This window comes from Leptosomus discolor, chromosome 7, assembly GCF_034619465.1.
Source record: "Leptosomus discolor isolate bLepDis1 chromosome 7, bLepDis1.hap2, whole genome shotgun sequence".
Classification (NCBI taxonomy): Eukaryota; Metazoa; Chordata; class Aves; order Leptosomiformes; family Leptosomidae; genus Leptosomus; species Leptosomus discolor.
Window position 1 is genome coordinate 21,034,126 of NC_141397.1, and position 16,144 is coordinate 21,050,269.

Sequence of the window (16,144 nt, forward strand, 5' to 3'; positions counted from 1 at the left end):
CCTGATGTATTGGTGACTACAGTATTTATAGTGCCCTTTAAGTGCAGGGCATGGTTAGTTTGAATTGTGGACACTGTGATTAAATGTTTTGGGGTTTTTTTATTTGGTGTGACACACCCATAACAGCTGCTGAGAAATGTGACAAGGCATCTTAGCACTTGTTTTTTTCCTGTGGTGGTGAATAAACTCAAAAACATTGAAAGATGAATGCATTACAGTCATTCTCTCCCTGTGTAACTGAGGCCTGAGATGTATCCATCTTCTTGCTGAGACTCACTCCAAGTCCCCAGTCTTTGACTGGAAAGGGCCAGTGTGATGTTATTTTGGCAAGAGCCGGTAGAAACTGAGAACAACAGGAGTCTTCAACATCTGTTGCTGGAAAGGGAGATAGTGAAGGAGTTGTGAAGCTCTGTAAGTGCAGAATACTCTGTAAGTAAGGCAGGCTGCTGCTTCTGCATCTTCTTTAATCGGCACTTTCTCTTGGACTTAATTAAGGGTAGAGCATGGAATGCTGCGAGTTGCATTGGGTTGGGAGAGAACAACATTTGAAATGCATATTGTCTACAGTCATCATGGTTGGTTAGTTTTGGATTGATTCTGATCACTTAAAAAGAAGTCATTTCAGGTTGGATCATTCAAGCTTAAAATCAGTGACTTGCCTTCTCCAGACTTTGCCACAGTCTTGTGTTACAATTTTGTAGGCCCTCCTAGCAGAGAAATTACATAGAAGATATTAAAAAAAAAAAAAAAGCATTGGGGTGACAGACATGTTTTGTCAAACCTAGAGCTACATTGCTAGCTGTTGCAAGACTGGTATTTGTGGATGGTCATTATCCACAAAGTATTTCAAGGTCCTTGGATCAAAGATAGTATATAGTGTTAGATGGTCTGACATGCTGAAACCTGAAAGAAGCTTCTAGGTTCTTTCAGTGCCAGTTTGTCAGAAGTTTGTCTAAACTGGAACAGCGTGCTCAAAAGCAACTTTGGAGATGAAGCTATTTTTTAACCGAGCAGTGATTAACTAAGGTGTCTCAACAAGTCAACAAATTGCATAGCCGTTTGAAAAGAAAAGGTCCTGACATTGTGGCGGTAATTCTGTTTTATACAGATGGGTTTGGATGGACTCCAGGAAGACTACATAAGGAAGGCTGAATATCCCTTCAGCTCAGAACAGAAATGGATGGCTGTTAAATGTGTTCACAGAACGCAGCAGGTAAACTTCAGTCACTGTTTCCTTGTGCACTGGCTCTGGAACGGTTATCTGCCTTGTTTAATATCCTCATTTTTCACTTCAGAAGTTATGGCAGGCTGTTAGTAGTGCACAGTCCTGGGAATATGGTTTGATAATAGGCACAGTTTTAATTTCAAGCTCTGAAGTGGAGATTAAGAGTCACAAAAAATTCCTTCCATAAAAGGCATACTAGGAAATTATTTTAAGTATTTTGATGTCTGAGACTTTGAATGTATACCTGGCTGGTTTTTCTTCGTTCTATTCCCTCCTCAAACATCTGAAGCAATTCTGCCAATCTTCTGCTGTTTCAGTGCTACATAGTTACATAATGAATTAAGAGCGAGAAGATACATTGATGTCCAATAGTAAAATTTCTTTTGTTTGAAAACACAGGTTTTCTGGCTTTGCAGACAGCACGTTCCCTGGTGTTGACAGACTTTACTGATGTCAATCGTGTCCTGGATTGTTAATACAAATCATTCTTTCATCTCCTTTTCTATCTTCTGATGCTTTCACATATGTAGTTGCATTCGTATTTCATTTAGACCAATCTGAATTTTTTTTTTTACAAATATTGACATAGTCACTGCCAGTCTCATAACTTGAAGCCTTCTAGATAATGTGCAACAACAGACCTTATCTTGGATTTATGGAAAATTTGCCAGTACTTCTGATCAAAAAAAAGCTTGCTGACAGGGTTCAAGTATCATAGTAGAATCTTTGCTTTGGAAACAAAGCATTTGACTCCTCTTAGCTATATGTATATATGGTTGTATTACCCTTGTCTGTATAGAGAGTGCTGAGCAGGAATTGCATGTGAGGATTTACTGTGTCTGGTTTCTTTTATATCAGTGTTTTAAAAAGATTGTTGAAAAACTGGGCAGTTTTAAAGGGAGCATAAATTATTTGAAGGCTAAGAAAATGCAGTGGGTTTAGAAACTTGGAGCTGTGTCAGTTAAGTTTATCAGAAAGACTGAGGTAACTTGACTACTGTGCATAAATACCTTCACAGGGAGAAAATAGTTATATTAAAAAAGAGCTTTTTAGTTCAGCAGGGGAGAAGGTGAGAGTCAGTGATTGGCAATTGAGCTGAGGCAGCAATTCTTAATGGAAAACGGGGGAAGGGAAGGGATGAGTTGATTTAGAATTGGAGTTAAGTGTTCAAGGTAGGTGGTGGATTCTCAGTCCCTTGATACCATCAAGGCTATATGGCTATCTGGAAAATCTTAGCGTACAAGGATGCAGGTGATGTGTAATTATCTGTGCAGCTGGTCAAACGATGAGCTAAAGGTCTTTCAGGTTTAATGTTCTGTATAGGTTTCATTTCTGTCCTTTGCATGGCCTCTTCAGTCTGTAAACTGTGACCTGCAATGTTCGGTGTGTATGATATCTGCTGAAATGAGGTATTGATTATTAGCCTGGCTCTTTTGATATTACCACTCTTGAACATATGCTGTATAGAGATACTCGACAGATTTTTCAGTTTAAAGTGTAACTTTGATTCGCATTATGCTCTGAAGACTCTTAAGAAAAGTACAGGTATGCTGTTCTTATGCGTGCATGTGTATGTGCTTGTGTGTGCGTATTTATGTATACGTACACGCATGTGCACACAACAGTTCTTTTTCCTTTTAGGACAAACCTGAAGTTTGCTTTATGAAAGGTGCTTATGAACAAGTCATTAGGTACTGTACATCATATAACTGTAAAGGGCAGACCCTACCTCTTGTTCAGCAACAGAGAGAGCAATACCAGCAAGAGAAGACATCTATGGGCTCTGCAGGACTTAGAGGTAAGGCTGTTTCATTGTCTGAATTTTTTTTTAAAATGGCAGTGTTTATTGCCTAGAAAAAACCAAACCCAAACCCAAGAACAGCCAAAAACAGTAGGAATTTTTTTTTTCTTTGTTCAAAGTGCCACTGGATTGTTTAGTTTTTCTTTAAAATGGGGGAGTGGAAAAACAAGTGCTGTTGCCTGAGACCTTATAATAACGTGATTAAATTGCAAAGGGTGAGAAAAGGCACTGCTGGTTTCTATCATCTCTTGCCTGTGACCATGGCTGAACAGTACATCACTACCTAGTAGCTTCCACAGCTCATTATAGATGTCTGTATTTTTTTAAAATGTGAATGTGTTTATTTTTCTGTTACTTTGGCTCCTGGTGCCTTTGTGAGTTAGGCTAGCACATCCGATTGCAGGTCAGAAGATGCTGTTAGAATCACCTTTTATGTTAAGGAGCTGTGTAGACTTTTAAATATAACTGAAAGTATTTTTCACAAGGTGATTGATAGGAGGTGATTGTGGGCAAGCATTATACATGGCTGGCTTTCTTTGGCCTCTGTAAAGAGACCTCTAGGCTGTTAAAACCATCCACAGCTTTTTAATTTTTTTTTTTTGAAGGTAGGGGTACTGTGTGGCTCAGGAAATTCTTAGGATGCAAATTATTAGAAACTGAGAGGATATGCTAGGAGTGTTATCTCTTTCTACTGTTCCGTTTGGACAGTCATTATTTGTGTCTGCTTCAGCCCACTGTCAAACAAAAAAAAAACCCTGGGGTAATATTTTTGAGAAAAGTGAATTTGCTTTTCCATTATAACTCTAATGTCATTTAAAGGTATTTGAATTAAGATTCTTACTGTAAAAGACATTCCAGAAAATGTTCAGCATGTACTGAACGAAATCTGCCTCTCTAAAAGGAAAAAAAAAAAGCAGAAAATAAAAACATGTTAACCAATCCTCCCATTCATCCTCTTGCATAAAAGGCCATGCATGTACAGAGAAACAGCAAAGCCAGATGCCATTCTCTTTCCACACAGTGAAAACACAAACACTTCCATCTGAGAAGAAATAGGAAAGTTATCTTTAAAACCTAGACTATGTATGTTTGGTAAAAAGATTACTCTTTAGAAGAAAGGAATATACATAAGTAGGCTATGCTGAATACTCAAGATAACACATGTTGCTACCAAGATTTAAAAAAAGAAAATAACCATAATAACCATTCCTGCCCTCTGCTTTATGCTGGCCTACTAGTTTGAAACAGTTGTTTTAAATGCTGATGCAAATGTTAATATCAAATACTAATTTTTTTTTTCTTTGTCTCCTCTCCTAAAAGTTCTGGCCTTAGCTTCTGGTCCTGAGTTAGGACAACTGACTTTTTTGGGGCTTGTGGGGATAATCGATCCTCCACGGATGGGTGTAAAAGAAGCTGTTACTACGCTTATCACGTCAGGAGTTGCAATAAAAATGATTACTGGAGATTCACAGGAGACTGCAGTTGCCATTGGTATGAAAGTCCACTTCCTTTCATTTTTCGCTAATTTTCTGTTTTGGCAGTGCGCAGCTAATTGTTGTGAAGCATAGGTATTAAGTCTTTAACATTTGTGAGTTCTGTATATTGGGTTAACATATGACACAGTGGAATTAGGAGGAAAAAAAAAAAAAAACCACCCAAAAAGCCAACATCCCAGCCTGAAGTGATACTTTGGTATTATCTGTAAAACTGCAGTTTTTCTGATTTGGTTAATGTATGACTTTTGCTGTTTGAGACTATGTATTTTCTTATTGTATTTTGTTGTAACGTGTTTGATTTCAGATTACTATTCTTGCATCCCCCAACACCACCCTTCCTACCCTCAGTTTTTGATGCCCTTACGGCAACAGAGAGAAACTAAAATAGCCAGTGACAATGAGTATTTAGGATGGATATGGCACTTCAGTACCATCCAACATGGTTTTGTCTGTGTAACTAAGTTTGAAGTTTAATTAAACAAACTACTTTACTACTTTTTACAATATTTTTTCATTTTCTGTCTTGTTATTTTTGAATTGTAAATTCTTTAGAGAGGACTGAGCTCTTGTGTTTATATGGCACCTGACACAATGAAGTACAGACCTTTAGACATAAAAGGTCTAAGGAAATAAATACCTGATTAGAATAGACTTTGTGGATGATAGTGAAGGAGTCATGTGTTTGTTATGCAAGAGTTCAGATCACTTACTCTTGAATCAATAAGGCATTAAGATGTTCTGCTGTAGGCATTTCAAATCTGAAATGCTGCAGAAAATAGTAGGTTTTAAAAAAAAATAAAAAATTGAAGGCTTTGTGTTTTAAAAGAGTAAAATATTATAATACCTTTTTTATTATTTATTTCCAGCTAGTCGACTAGGGTTGTATTCCAAAAATTCACAGGCAATCTCTGGAGAAGAAATAGATGATTTGGATATTCAGCAGCTTTCTCAAATAACACCAAAGGTTGGTTTTGATATACTATTTACTGAAATGCAGTAGAGGATATATTTTATATTGAGAAATGCTTCTCTTTTTTTTTTTTTTTTTTTTTTTTTCTGTTGTGGAAAGTTAAAATGTAACTTCTGAGATCCAAATTGTGTGAGTTTAATAGAAGTGATACAGTAAATTACCAAAGCCTTTTAGTACAGAAACACGGAAGCTGTCCCAGATCAAACAAGTGTGTTTTGGTTTGACATAAGACAGTATGTGAGTATGTTTATTTCAACTCACATGGTTATCATTTTAGTGAGTTTATGACTTTTGTCTCTTCTAATGATTCGATTTGTTTTTTATAATGCCTCTATCAGAACTTTCCTTTTGCCACCGCTCACTTTCAGTGAGCATCATCACCTTTTTGTATTGTTAGACGATTTTTCTTCTTTCTTCTGAGTAGCTCAGCTCATATATAAACTTACAGTTTGCATTTTCAGGCAGTCCATCCTTTTGTAATTCATAAGAGGAGCTGTCTGTGTCTTTAGTGATTTCTAATATGGTCTGAGGTCATTGGTTGAGAATTTTGAAAGGGTCTATTCATTAAATGCTTAATGCTTAATGCTTTTTTAGTTATTAAATGACTAAATGTATTTGTGAATGCTGAAGTTGTAAATGTGAAGTCATAATCAAATGCAATTGAAGTTTAGGCTTGGCTGTATTGCAAAATTTGTGCATCAAAATGCTGCTCTGTTTGCAAAAGACTTCAAAATTGGACTGCAGCATGCTTGAGTCTGATGTAGGCAAGCCAAAAGCCAATATTTACAATCAAGAAATGTGCATGTCAGCTTTGTGTCTTTTCTTGATGACTCACAAAAACAAACTTGGAAAGAAGAATTGTGTGGCAAATAGTAATTTTTGGTTTATTTGGCAATGCTCGTTTTTAAGGGTTGTTCACCTTAAATAACTGAGATAGCTACAAATTTACTTTGTGCATGTTTGATCTGAGACCAAATTTGTTTTCTAGGCACTTACTGAGAAGCTTATCAGGTATTAATTAAAATCAACCAGTAAGATTGATCTCTGTGTACAGTCTAAAGTGGCTGTTGAGAAGTCTAACTTCTTTTCCAGCTTCTTAAAAGGAAAAATAGTTGTGAATGCTAACAGTATGGAGTTTATGGAAACCTAAATTCCATGTGCTCAAATTTCAACTTACACAGACCACCAGAGACAAAAAAAAAATCTGAAAATGAATAATTCCTAAGCTGGAATCTTATTAATTAGCTTTAAAACTTTAGTCTGTAATAATATGCTATATAAACTAGTAAAATTGACATGTCCTGAGTAGTTTGCCACTAGTGCTGACAAGGGGAAAGGACATTAATTGTAGAGTCAGCATGGCAGTCACCTGCATGAATTGTCAGGAAGGCCAGCAGAAAGCCATTATAACTCAGTTGGTTCGTAATTTCAGAAGGTTTTTAAATTGCATATTCTATCTTGAAATAAGTAACACTAACTTTGTTTACCAGAACGTACGTAGGATCTTCTTTGGAGTTAATGATAAAAACCACAGCTCACTGGTGCTTCAACTTTAGAGCTAACAGTACAATTGTCCTTTGATAGTATTTTTTTTTTATCTTCTAGCTTTATAGAATCCAGTGCAATTCTTTCACTTCTCAAATTTTCACTGCTTCTTCGTTGTGCTTTTAACAGGTTGCAGTATTTTACAGAGCCAGTCCCCGACATAAATTGAAAATTATAAAGGTATGTCTTACTAGAGGCTCAAATGCTCGACTGTGGCTATGGGTATTGTGTGCGAGGACTTTGCTTAAATTATAATGTGCTACAGTGTGTCAAGATGAAATCAGAAATGCGTTTAGTTTGAAAGTGAAGTGTATTTGATATTACCTAGAAAAATACATAGTGCTCACAAGGGATAGGCAGCATCATGCTTTCTTCTATGTAGACAGCTTGGGGTTGATTGAGATGATGTCACATGGCAGTTGACATGCACATTGACTAGGAACTTCTCAGAACAAGATAAGAGGGCATGAATTTCAGTCCATGTCTGAGGTAATGCCTCCATTCAGAGGTTAACAAAAGAAGATAGCAAAGAGGGACATACTCAGCGTAACAATCAGTCAGAAAAGCAACAATAAAGAGAAGGAAGTCAAACATCGAGACAGTTGGAATATGTTGAGAATTATAAGAGGGTGGTAATGGGAAAATGTGAATACAGTATCTTCTTTTTTTTTCTCTAGAGTTTTTTACTTAAAGGCAGAAATTTATATAGTCTAGCTTTAAAATTTAGGCTGTCTGAATATATGAACTGAAGTTTAACCTAAAATCTTCTTTAAAAATTTATTAGAGTACAAACAGCTGCATATTTTTTTTAGGATTAATGGAAATATAAGAAATTGAGGGGGCAGGCAGGGGTGATGACACCAACCTAACCTTGGTATCTAGAATAATTTTATAGGATGGGTTATTTCAATCACTGACTTAAGCTCTTTTCCCTTTCTTTAGTCCCTGCAAAATAATGGTGCAGTAGTAGCTATGACCGGAGATGGAGTGAATGATGCTGTTGCTCTGAAGGCTGCAGATATTGGTGTAGCAATGGGACAAACCGGAACAGATGTTTGTAAAGAGGCAGCAGATATGATCCTTGTGGATGATGATTTTCAGACAATAATGTAGGTGGCGTTTATGTACGTATGTTGTGCTGTGTAGTTTTAATGAAATGTTGCCTGGGTTAGAAACAACATAAATTCCTTGAACTTGTAAGCAGCTGTTAATGAGTTCTCCACTAAGTCAGGAGAATTATCTTTATAGTGATTACCTGTATTACCTTCTTAGAAAAGAGCTGGGAACATAATAGTACAAAGGGCAATTCTGTCTTTTTATGTATGTCAATAATAATATAAGAATGTATTTACATACTTAGACCTTTTGCTACTTTGGTCTTGTACATAGATCAGATGTGAGTAATAAAGGACATTGTGCATGTATGTACTGTAAAACCTAATCTCTATTTCTGCTTCTCCAAGTAGAATCATGGTACTAGTACATTTGGGTACGTAGCAGGTGAAATTGTGAGTCTGTTAGCTGTCAGTAGGATTAATCTTCATTTAATTTCTTACTTCAGAAGCATAAATCTTATGTAAAAATGAGAGCATTCCTCTTAAGATTTAAAAATTTTACGTAGTGCTGTGTTTGTTTTCAACTGTTCAAATGTGGTGGTGTTTCAGAAAAGGAAAGGAATATAAGCTATTTAAATATCACAGGTGAAAACAAGTTACTAATTTCTGGTAAGCAGCTATTTGTTACTTGTTAATTTTTTGTTTGATGTACTTCAAAGAGAGCATAGCTAAACTTGTCTTATTTTGAATTTAATCCATCTGACTTTCGAAGGTAGTGGTTCTTGGCAGAGCGGGACCGCTTGCAGTCTAGCAACATAACCTTCAGTTTGAAATCATGCATCAGTCTCAGAACACTTCAGTTTGTCTGAAAGTATGACACTTAACCCTTGGGAAGAAGTCAAATGTAGAATTCTGTACAATATAGGAAAATCTCCCTAGGTAACAGTATGTAAAAGGGTGATCTGAGCGTTAAAAGGTTTCCATACTAATTAAGGCAACAGCAGTGTGCTGTTGTGCAAAAAAAAAAAGAGAGAAGGGAATAATTTTAAGATACTCAAAAGAGTATATAGGAAGGACATCTGTGGTAAGTACTTAACTTTACTTGGGCTTGATGAGGCTTTGCTGGAATGCTTTACCCAGTTTTGCTCAACTTCATCAGGAAAGCTCTCAACAGGTGAGTGAAAAGAGTGGTGAACACTAAGGGGAAAAAAAAAATGTATGAGCTTCCACAGTTTTTCATCCTTCCTCCAACCCCTTTAGTCTTTTTGTCTTAAAGTCACAAAAGGAATGCTGATTAATTATTGTTCTTGGCTTTTGGGGGAATGTAAGAAAGAAATCAGTTTTATTTGCAGCAGAGTAGACTTGCTTTAGGTATTAGAAAACATTTTCTCACCACTATAATTGCGATAATGAAATAGGCAAGTTGCAACACATGCTAGAGGCTGAGATGATGGTCTATATGTATTTCATCCTGGTGCAGTAAGAATACATGGTCTTCTAAAGTCACACTGTATCTCAGTGGTTTTGTGAAAGTGTGTGTGTTTGGTATTTGTTGGGGTTTTTTTCATTATCTAACTTAAATCAGACGGTCTCATGGGGGGTGATGGTGAATCTTGAACAAGGAGAAGATTTTACTATTGACATTTCATTTTGAAAGTTAAGTTAAGCAGCTGGAAAAAAACCTGTTATGGTTAATCTCATAGTCAGGTTGAAAAACAATGACTGCCGAAGTTGTAAGAACTCAGTTCCATTTGTTTCTTGACGTTTGTATTGCTGCTTAAAGTAGTAGCTTTCTTGGTTTGTTTTAAGCTTTTTTGGCACTAGTCTCATTTGTCTAGTGACATAATCTTTGTTTTTCATTGCAGGTCTGCAATTGAAGAGGGTAAAGGAATTTATAACAACATAAAAAATTTTGTTAGATTTCAACTGAGCACGTAAGTTTAAGAAGTTGACAATATTGGAAGGTTCTAACTACATTGTGAATGAATCAAAGCATCATGAGGCAGATACTTAATAAATTCATGTGAATGTTGTAAATTTCATATAGGATGCTGATACGCTCTACTTGTGAATTTTCAGTATTTTGTATTTGGTGGCCTGTTTAATTTCTAAAGAACCAGAAAATAGCGCAATAAACAGACATCTAACTTTGTCACAGTTCTTCCCTTTAAGACGTGAAAAGTCAATAACTGAGAGGGTGGAGAGAAACAGCATAGCTACCTTTGGGTCCTTGTTTAAAGGAGAAGTTAGTAGTCATTCCCTCCTTAACCAGAACATGAGAACATGTATATCAAATGGAGGAAACAAGGGAAATGGGAGGTTAGTTTCTGTAATCCATATTACTGGTTTGTGGAATGAGTTAGCTCTGTGAAGCTGACTTCCTTTTCATGCATATAAGGAGTGCTATACTAACTATATCATGTGTATGTAAGACAAGAAGACAGAGTTCATTTAGCCTTAGTTTCAAAAATTTTGTGAGTTTATCTTACTGAATCTGGATTCATGAACATGGTTATCCTCTTTGCCACGTTGTTCATGCACTTTTTTTGAAGCCTTCATGGCATTTCAGAGTGGTTGAACAAAATTACGGAAATTTAAAACGAAAACAGACAAAAACACCACCAAAAAACCCACAAATGCCAAATATCCCCCTAAAAACACCAAAAGCAAAAAAAAAACCCCAACAACCCAAACACACCAAAACCCAGAAAACACCAACTTCTTAAAACTTGCATAAAAATTGTATGATAGAATTTCAATCTTGAGTCGTGTCCTGTGTTGGTAGAAGACTAGAAATCTGTTTCTGAAAAATAAATAAGCATAGATATTCTAGGAAATTGTACTTGCCTGTTAGCCTTGGGAATGTTAGCCTCAGGCTTTTGATGAATGAATTACCCTTTTCTTTTTTCCTGTCCCTTTTTGCAGGGAGAGCATAATAGGGCTTGGTAGAGTGCTAAATTTGGAGTTATTACAAGCCTTGCTCTCTTTTTGTTGGTTATGAAACCACTTAATCTTGCACTGAAAGCAATTAGTTCAGACTTGTTTAGAGAGGTTTCTAATACCAAGCTTGCAACCAGCTAATCTGTTTTCAGTGTTTTGCCTAGCCTTCTCATCTTGCTAATGATGAGGGGTGGTGTAGGTATTTTTAGGGAGCTTGGGTAGTAGCTTGCCTTGACTGAGCAGTCAGACAAACCAAAACAGGTGCTCAGAGTGGTTGTGTTCACATCAAAAGTGTAAAAGCAGTTTGTTTATCAAAATCATGTTTAGAAGTTCTGCTTCTGGCACAATAGAGGTATAGGACCTGGTTTCCCGGTAAAAAATCAATTAGGTGAAGGTGAGTGATAACTCTGAAATGTTATCTTAAAATTTGGGAGTTTAAGACACAAATTTGCTGTCTTTACTGAAAAAAAAAAGTGCTGTTTTAAATATGGACTGTGTAAAGATGAGTATTCTAAATGAATTCATGCTCTACCTTTAAAGATAGGCTTACGTCAGTCATGATTCACAGTCAAAATCTGTACCTGCTTTTAAACAGTTGAAGTGTTGATTAGAAATCAGTTATCAGTGCATCTTCAGAAATGTTCCATGCTGACAGTTATAAAAATGGATTCTTTCAACAGGAGTATAGCAGCACTGACTTTAATCTCACTGGCTACTTTAATGAACTTTCCTAATCCTCTCAATGCCATGCAGATCTTGTGGATCAATATTATTATGGATGGACCTCCAGCTCAAAGGTAAGTAATTACTTTAAATTCCATTAGAGGTCTGTAGTCATTTTATTTCAGCAAGGAAAATGGTGGCTTATAAAGGAAACTCTGTGAAGTGTTAAATTTCAGTGAAATGTTTCTGAAACAGCAAACTCTTTTCTTTGAATTACAATGTTTGCAGTATAGTTCTAGGTTCATTCACTTTTGTTTGCTTTAGTATCTAATGATAATTACGGAGTCAGCATGGATACCTAAAGATCCACAGATACGCCCATGAAACTTGCCTGTGGTTTTCTGGCTTCCTTCTGGGTTCTCCTTCTGACCTGCTTCACTGCAGATAGATGATGGAGGGAGAGGCGGAAAGGAACTAGCAGAAAATTCCTTAGCTAGATCGATCACAGTAACAAAAATGGGGAACATAACTAATATTGCAGCTTCTTTAAAATTAACATCTGGTAATTTTAATACTGTCTGATACCATGTATTTTTGGACTCTCAAACTGCAGTGTTAGAATATTGCCTGTTGCTAATACATATGATTCAGTTTTCTGAAAGTGAAAATACCATGTGCTTATTTGAATGAGGTGATTCTTGGGCTGTAGAGAGAAGATTTAAATCTTTTTTTGACTCAGAAAGTCTGTCGATAAGTTAGAAGCATTGAGTTACTTTTATGATGATAAAAATCTAAGATGTTCTTTTCATTTTAAGTCTTGGGGTGGAGCCTGTGGATAAAGATGTTATTCAGAAGCCTCCAAGAAACTTGAAGGACAGCATTCTGACCAAAAACCTGATTGTTAAAATACTGGTTTCATCAATAATTATCGTGTGTGGAACACTGTTTGTCTTCTGGAGAGAGGTATGGCAAAAGTACAAAACTTAAAGCAGTTACAAACTAACTTAAAAGAAGTCCTTTTTATAACAGCAGTTGAAATTCAGAATTTGTATGAACTTAGTTGCAAGTTTTGTCCATGCTTATTTAGTAAGCTATTCAGATAGCAGATTAGGGAGGAAGATTTTTCAACGTAGTTGATGGGGTGGGGAATACAGTTTTATTCCCCGGTCTCTATTTTAACACAGGCTTTCCCAGGTTCCAAATCTACTTGGGAAACCTTGGCCCATAGAAAGTAATTGTACAAGTCTTCTAGCCAGACTATTACGAAACAGCCATTTGACTTTCTTTTTCCAGTAGAGAAGAATGTTGTTTGAACTTTTGGTAGTGCATCATAGAATTCTTGGTATTCCATGTGCTTACATAAATGTTTGTCAAAAGGCTTCATTTAATCACATCTTGGAATTGCAAATTGTTATAAGTTACAGGTGCATAATTTTTGCTGGATGATTTATTAAATCAGCTTGGGACAAAAAAGTTTTTGCTTTCATTTACTAGCTAATAGAACTTGAATTATTGTAATAACTTTGTTTAGTTATGGAGGGTTTAAAGCATACTAAAGCTATTTCATTTTGTTTTGTTGACAGTTAAGAGACAATGTAATAACACCTCGAGATACAACCATGACTTTCACCTGTTTTGTATTTTTTGATATGTTCAATGCTTTGAGTTCTAGATCTCAGGTAAGTGATTTGTATTATTGAATTGTAAATTTGTAAATATTACACAGTATTTACACAAAAAGAGTTTTCTTTGAGGGAGGATATTGCTGTGCTTTTAAGATGTTCTCCTGCAGATTTACTTCATATCCACTATTAAGGTTCAGAGTTTCACATATTTACTAGCTAGGATTTCTTAAATTACAGATAAGTATTAGTTTCCTTAATTTGTTTACATGATGCAGAGATGGTAGTAATGCTTCTGTCCTGACAGAAGCAAGGAAATTTTTGTTAAAAGCCTAAGTGTGTTGGTCCTTTGTATTGCTGTGTACACTTGGTTGCTTTTTTCCCTGAAAATTTTGTCAGTTCAGCATCCTTGCCAGAATCTGAACCTTCTTGAAGGCCTTAAATTTTATTTTGTAACCCTAAACCAGTGTTTTTTCTTAAATTTCCAGGGAAAATTTCTTACTGTTCTTTCTGTCTGTATTTTTGTTTTCAGGCAGCAAGTCTGAAATTTTGTGCTAGTTGGGGAAAAGTACATCGCTAGTGTACATTACTACATTTACTCTAATTTGCAGTCTGTTTTCTGGTGTGAGTTGTCAGGGTCAACAAAAACACTTCCTTCTAGTGTAGAGGGCACCTTGTAATGCACTGTACTTGCCGAAAAGTGAGCTCAACATACAATTTGTTGACTGTGAAGACAAGATTTGTACTCTGTTTACCAGAGAGAAAATGCAATTAGCCTGTTCAAGAACTTGTTCTGGATTATGTAAAAGGTCAACAATATTTTCTTTTACATTTTTCTAAAAGTCTGGAAGAAAAGAAATTATAGTTATAAATTATTTCCTTGTCTAGATAATTAAGATTACATGTACAGTGTAATGTACTGTTTATTTTACAGGCAAAATCTGTGTTTGAGATTGGACTTTGCAGTAACAAAATGTTCTGCTATGCTGTCCTTGGATCTATAATGGGGCAGTTATTGGTCATTTACTTTCCTCCGCTTCAGAAGGTTTTCCAAACAGAGAGCCTGAGTATCTTGGGTAAGAACAGTTCCCTTTTTCAAAATTGTACATTAAGGATTAATTTGTGAATGCATTCGCTGCTGGTTCTATAAGAGCACTTTCTGGCTGTTTGCGTACAGCAGGAATACAAAACCTGCTGACTTTTTTTTTTTTACTGGGGGGTGTGGGAAAATCCTTTTATGTGTTTTTTTTTGGTGTGGTTTTGTTTGTTTGTTTGTTTGTTTTTTCTTTGGGAACCATGATTTAAATGCATATAGTATACAACTGATCAGTGTGCTCTTAAATGTCTTAGGTGTCTGTATGTGTTGGGGTTTTTAATACAAATTTTGATGCAGGTAAAAATGAAGCATAGAGTTTATTGAAGTTTTTTAAGCACTGTTAATCTTGCTATTTAGCAGGTTTTTTCTCTAAATATGAACACTTAAAGGATTAAGATTTCTAAATAAAATAACTGCATTGTTGTAGGATAAATACACATGAGGTTTTTAAGAAGCTATATATAGATAATGCTGTTGGCCTCATTAAGACTTAATGTTTATTACTTCTGCAGTTTTCTGGAGTTAAAGATAAATGATTGTTGTGAAATACATGTTTTTACATAATTCTTTTTATTGTAGTGTTGTTTCTGATGCTACTCATTTTTTCAGTACGAAGTTAATTATGCTGCTTAGTGTTCTTTGTTTTCATAGGTGTTAAGGATATGAAATACTTTAAAAGTTTGAAATATCATGCTTGTACTTATGATTTGTGCCTAAACTATGCATGTTAATCTTCTGGTCCTGCAAAAATTATTTCTTGCTTCACTTCTCTTGAACTTACCCAATGATTGGGAGACAATTTGAAAGTCTTGCAACTCTTGTTCTTTTGTAAGTCTGCCCCCCTTAAATAGCAAATTTTTAAAAAGGCTAATTATCTCTTTCCAGATTTACTGTTTCTTCTGGGACTCACTTCCTCTGTGTGCATAGTGACTGAGATCATAAAGAAGTTTGAAAGAAGCAAGGAAAAGATCCAGAAACGTGGAAGTTCTTCTTCATCAACTTCGTCTTTTCTTGATGTATGATGCATATTGCATTCTTTTGTTTGCAAACATAGGGATTGCTGTCTAAAGATGTAGGAGAAAGCAAAACAATATTTGGAGGATAAAGAAATCCCGAGGGCTTTTGACAAGTCCTTTGTTTCACTGGCTAATGGTGAACATTCATGTTTCAAGACTGTTTAGAATTTAACTTCCAACTGTGGGAGTAACAAATGAAATTATGCAACTTTGGTAACATTTTTCCTCAAACATAGATTTACTTTTGCGATTGAACAGGATTTGGGGGCGGGGGGGGGGGCGGGGGTAATTTAAAGAAAGAACTAAGCCCAAGTCCCATTTTCTGCACTTAAAAGATATAACTGTGTAAAATCCTTCTCTTAGATATAAATATTTTAGTTTGTTTTTATTTAAAACATTGTACTATTTTACTTTTATGGTGGTGGGACTTTGCTACTAATACAAGGATAAAAAAATATTTCAGAGGCATTCCACTGGGTTTAGAGTCTGTCACAAGAGTGCCATATTCTAGCTACTGTATTTATTTACTTTATCCTGCAATGTGTAAGCGGCTCAAGTACCTTGTGCTACAGGTTTTTTTTGTATCCCGAGTTTTTTTTGCACAGGATGTGACCGCTGTCAGATCACTGTTTTTCTTTTCTTTTTCTGTGATTGAAAAGCCTATACTGCAATTTGAAGTAAATGTTTGCTTTTCTTAAAAGTGTGTTGTCTCTTT

The 16,144-nt window shown here is 35.7% G+C and overlaps 1 protein-coding gene across 1 annotated transcript in view; it reads left to right on the plus strand.

Moving 5' to 3' along the window:
• The window catches only part of ATP2C1 (ATPase secretory pathway Ca2+ transporting 1), a 64,240-nt gene extending 48,554 nt beyond the window's left edge, over positions 1-15,686 (plus strand). Inside the window, exons 16-27 of the mRNA XM_086468115.1 lie at positions 1,109-1,213; positions 2,867-3,023; positions 4,347-4,517; positions 5,389-5,486; positions 7,167-7,217; positions 7,980-8,146; positions 9,958-10,026; positions 11,713-11,829; positions 12,511-12,658; positions 13,279-13,374; positions 14,252-14,393; positions 15,299-15,686. Of these exons, the coding sequence (XP_086324241.1) occupies positions 1,109-1,213; positions 2,867-3,023; positions 4,347-4,517; positions 5,389-5,486; positions 7,167-7,217; positions 7,980-8,146; positions 9,958-10,026; positions 11,713-11,829; positions 12,511-12,658; positions 13,279-13,374; positions 14,252-14,393; positions 15,299-15,435 (1,458 nt within the window). The 3' untranslated portion in view covers positions 15,436-15,686. The remainder of the gene's footprint in view (positions 1-1,108; positions 1,214-2,866; positions 3,024-4,346; positions 4,518-5,388; positions 5,487-7,166; positions 7,218-7,979; positions 8,147-9,957; positions 10,027-11,712; positions 11,830-12,510; positions 12,659-13,278; positions 13,375-14,251; positions 14,394-15,298) is intronic.
• The last annotated feature ends 458 nt before the right edge of the window (positions 15,687-16,144 follow it).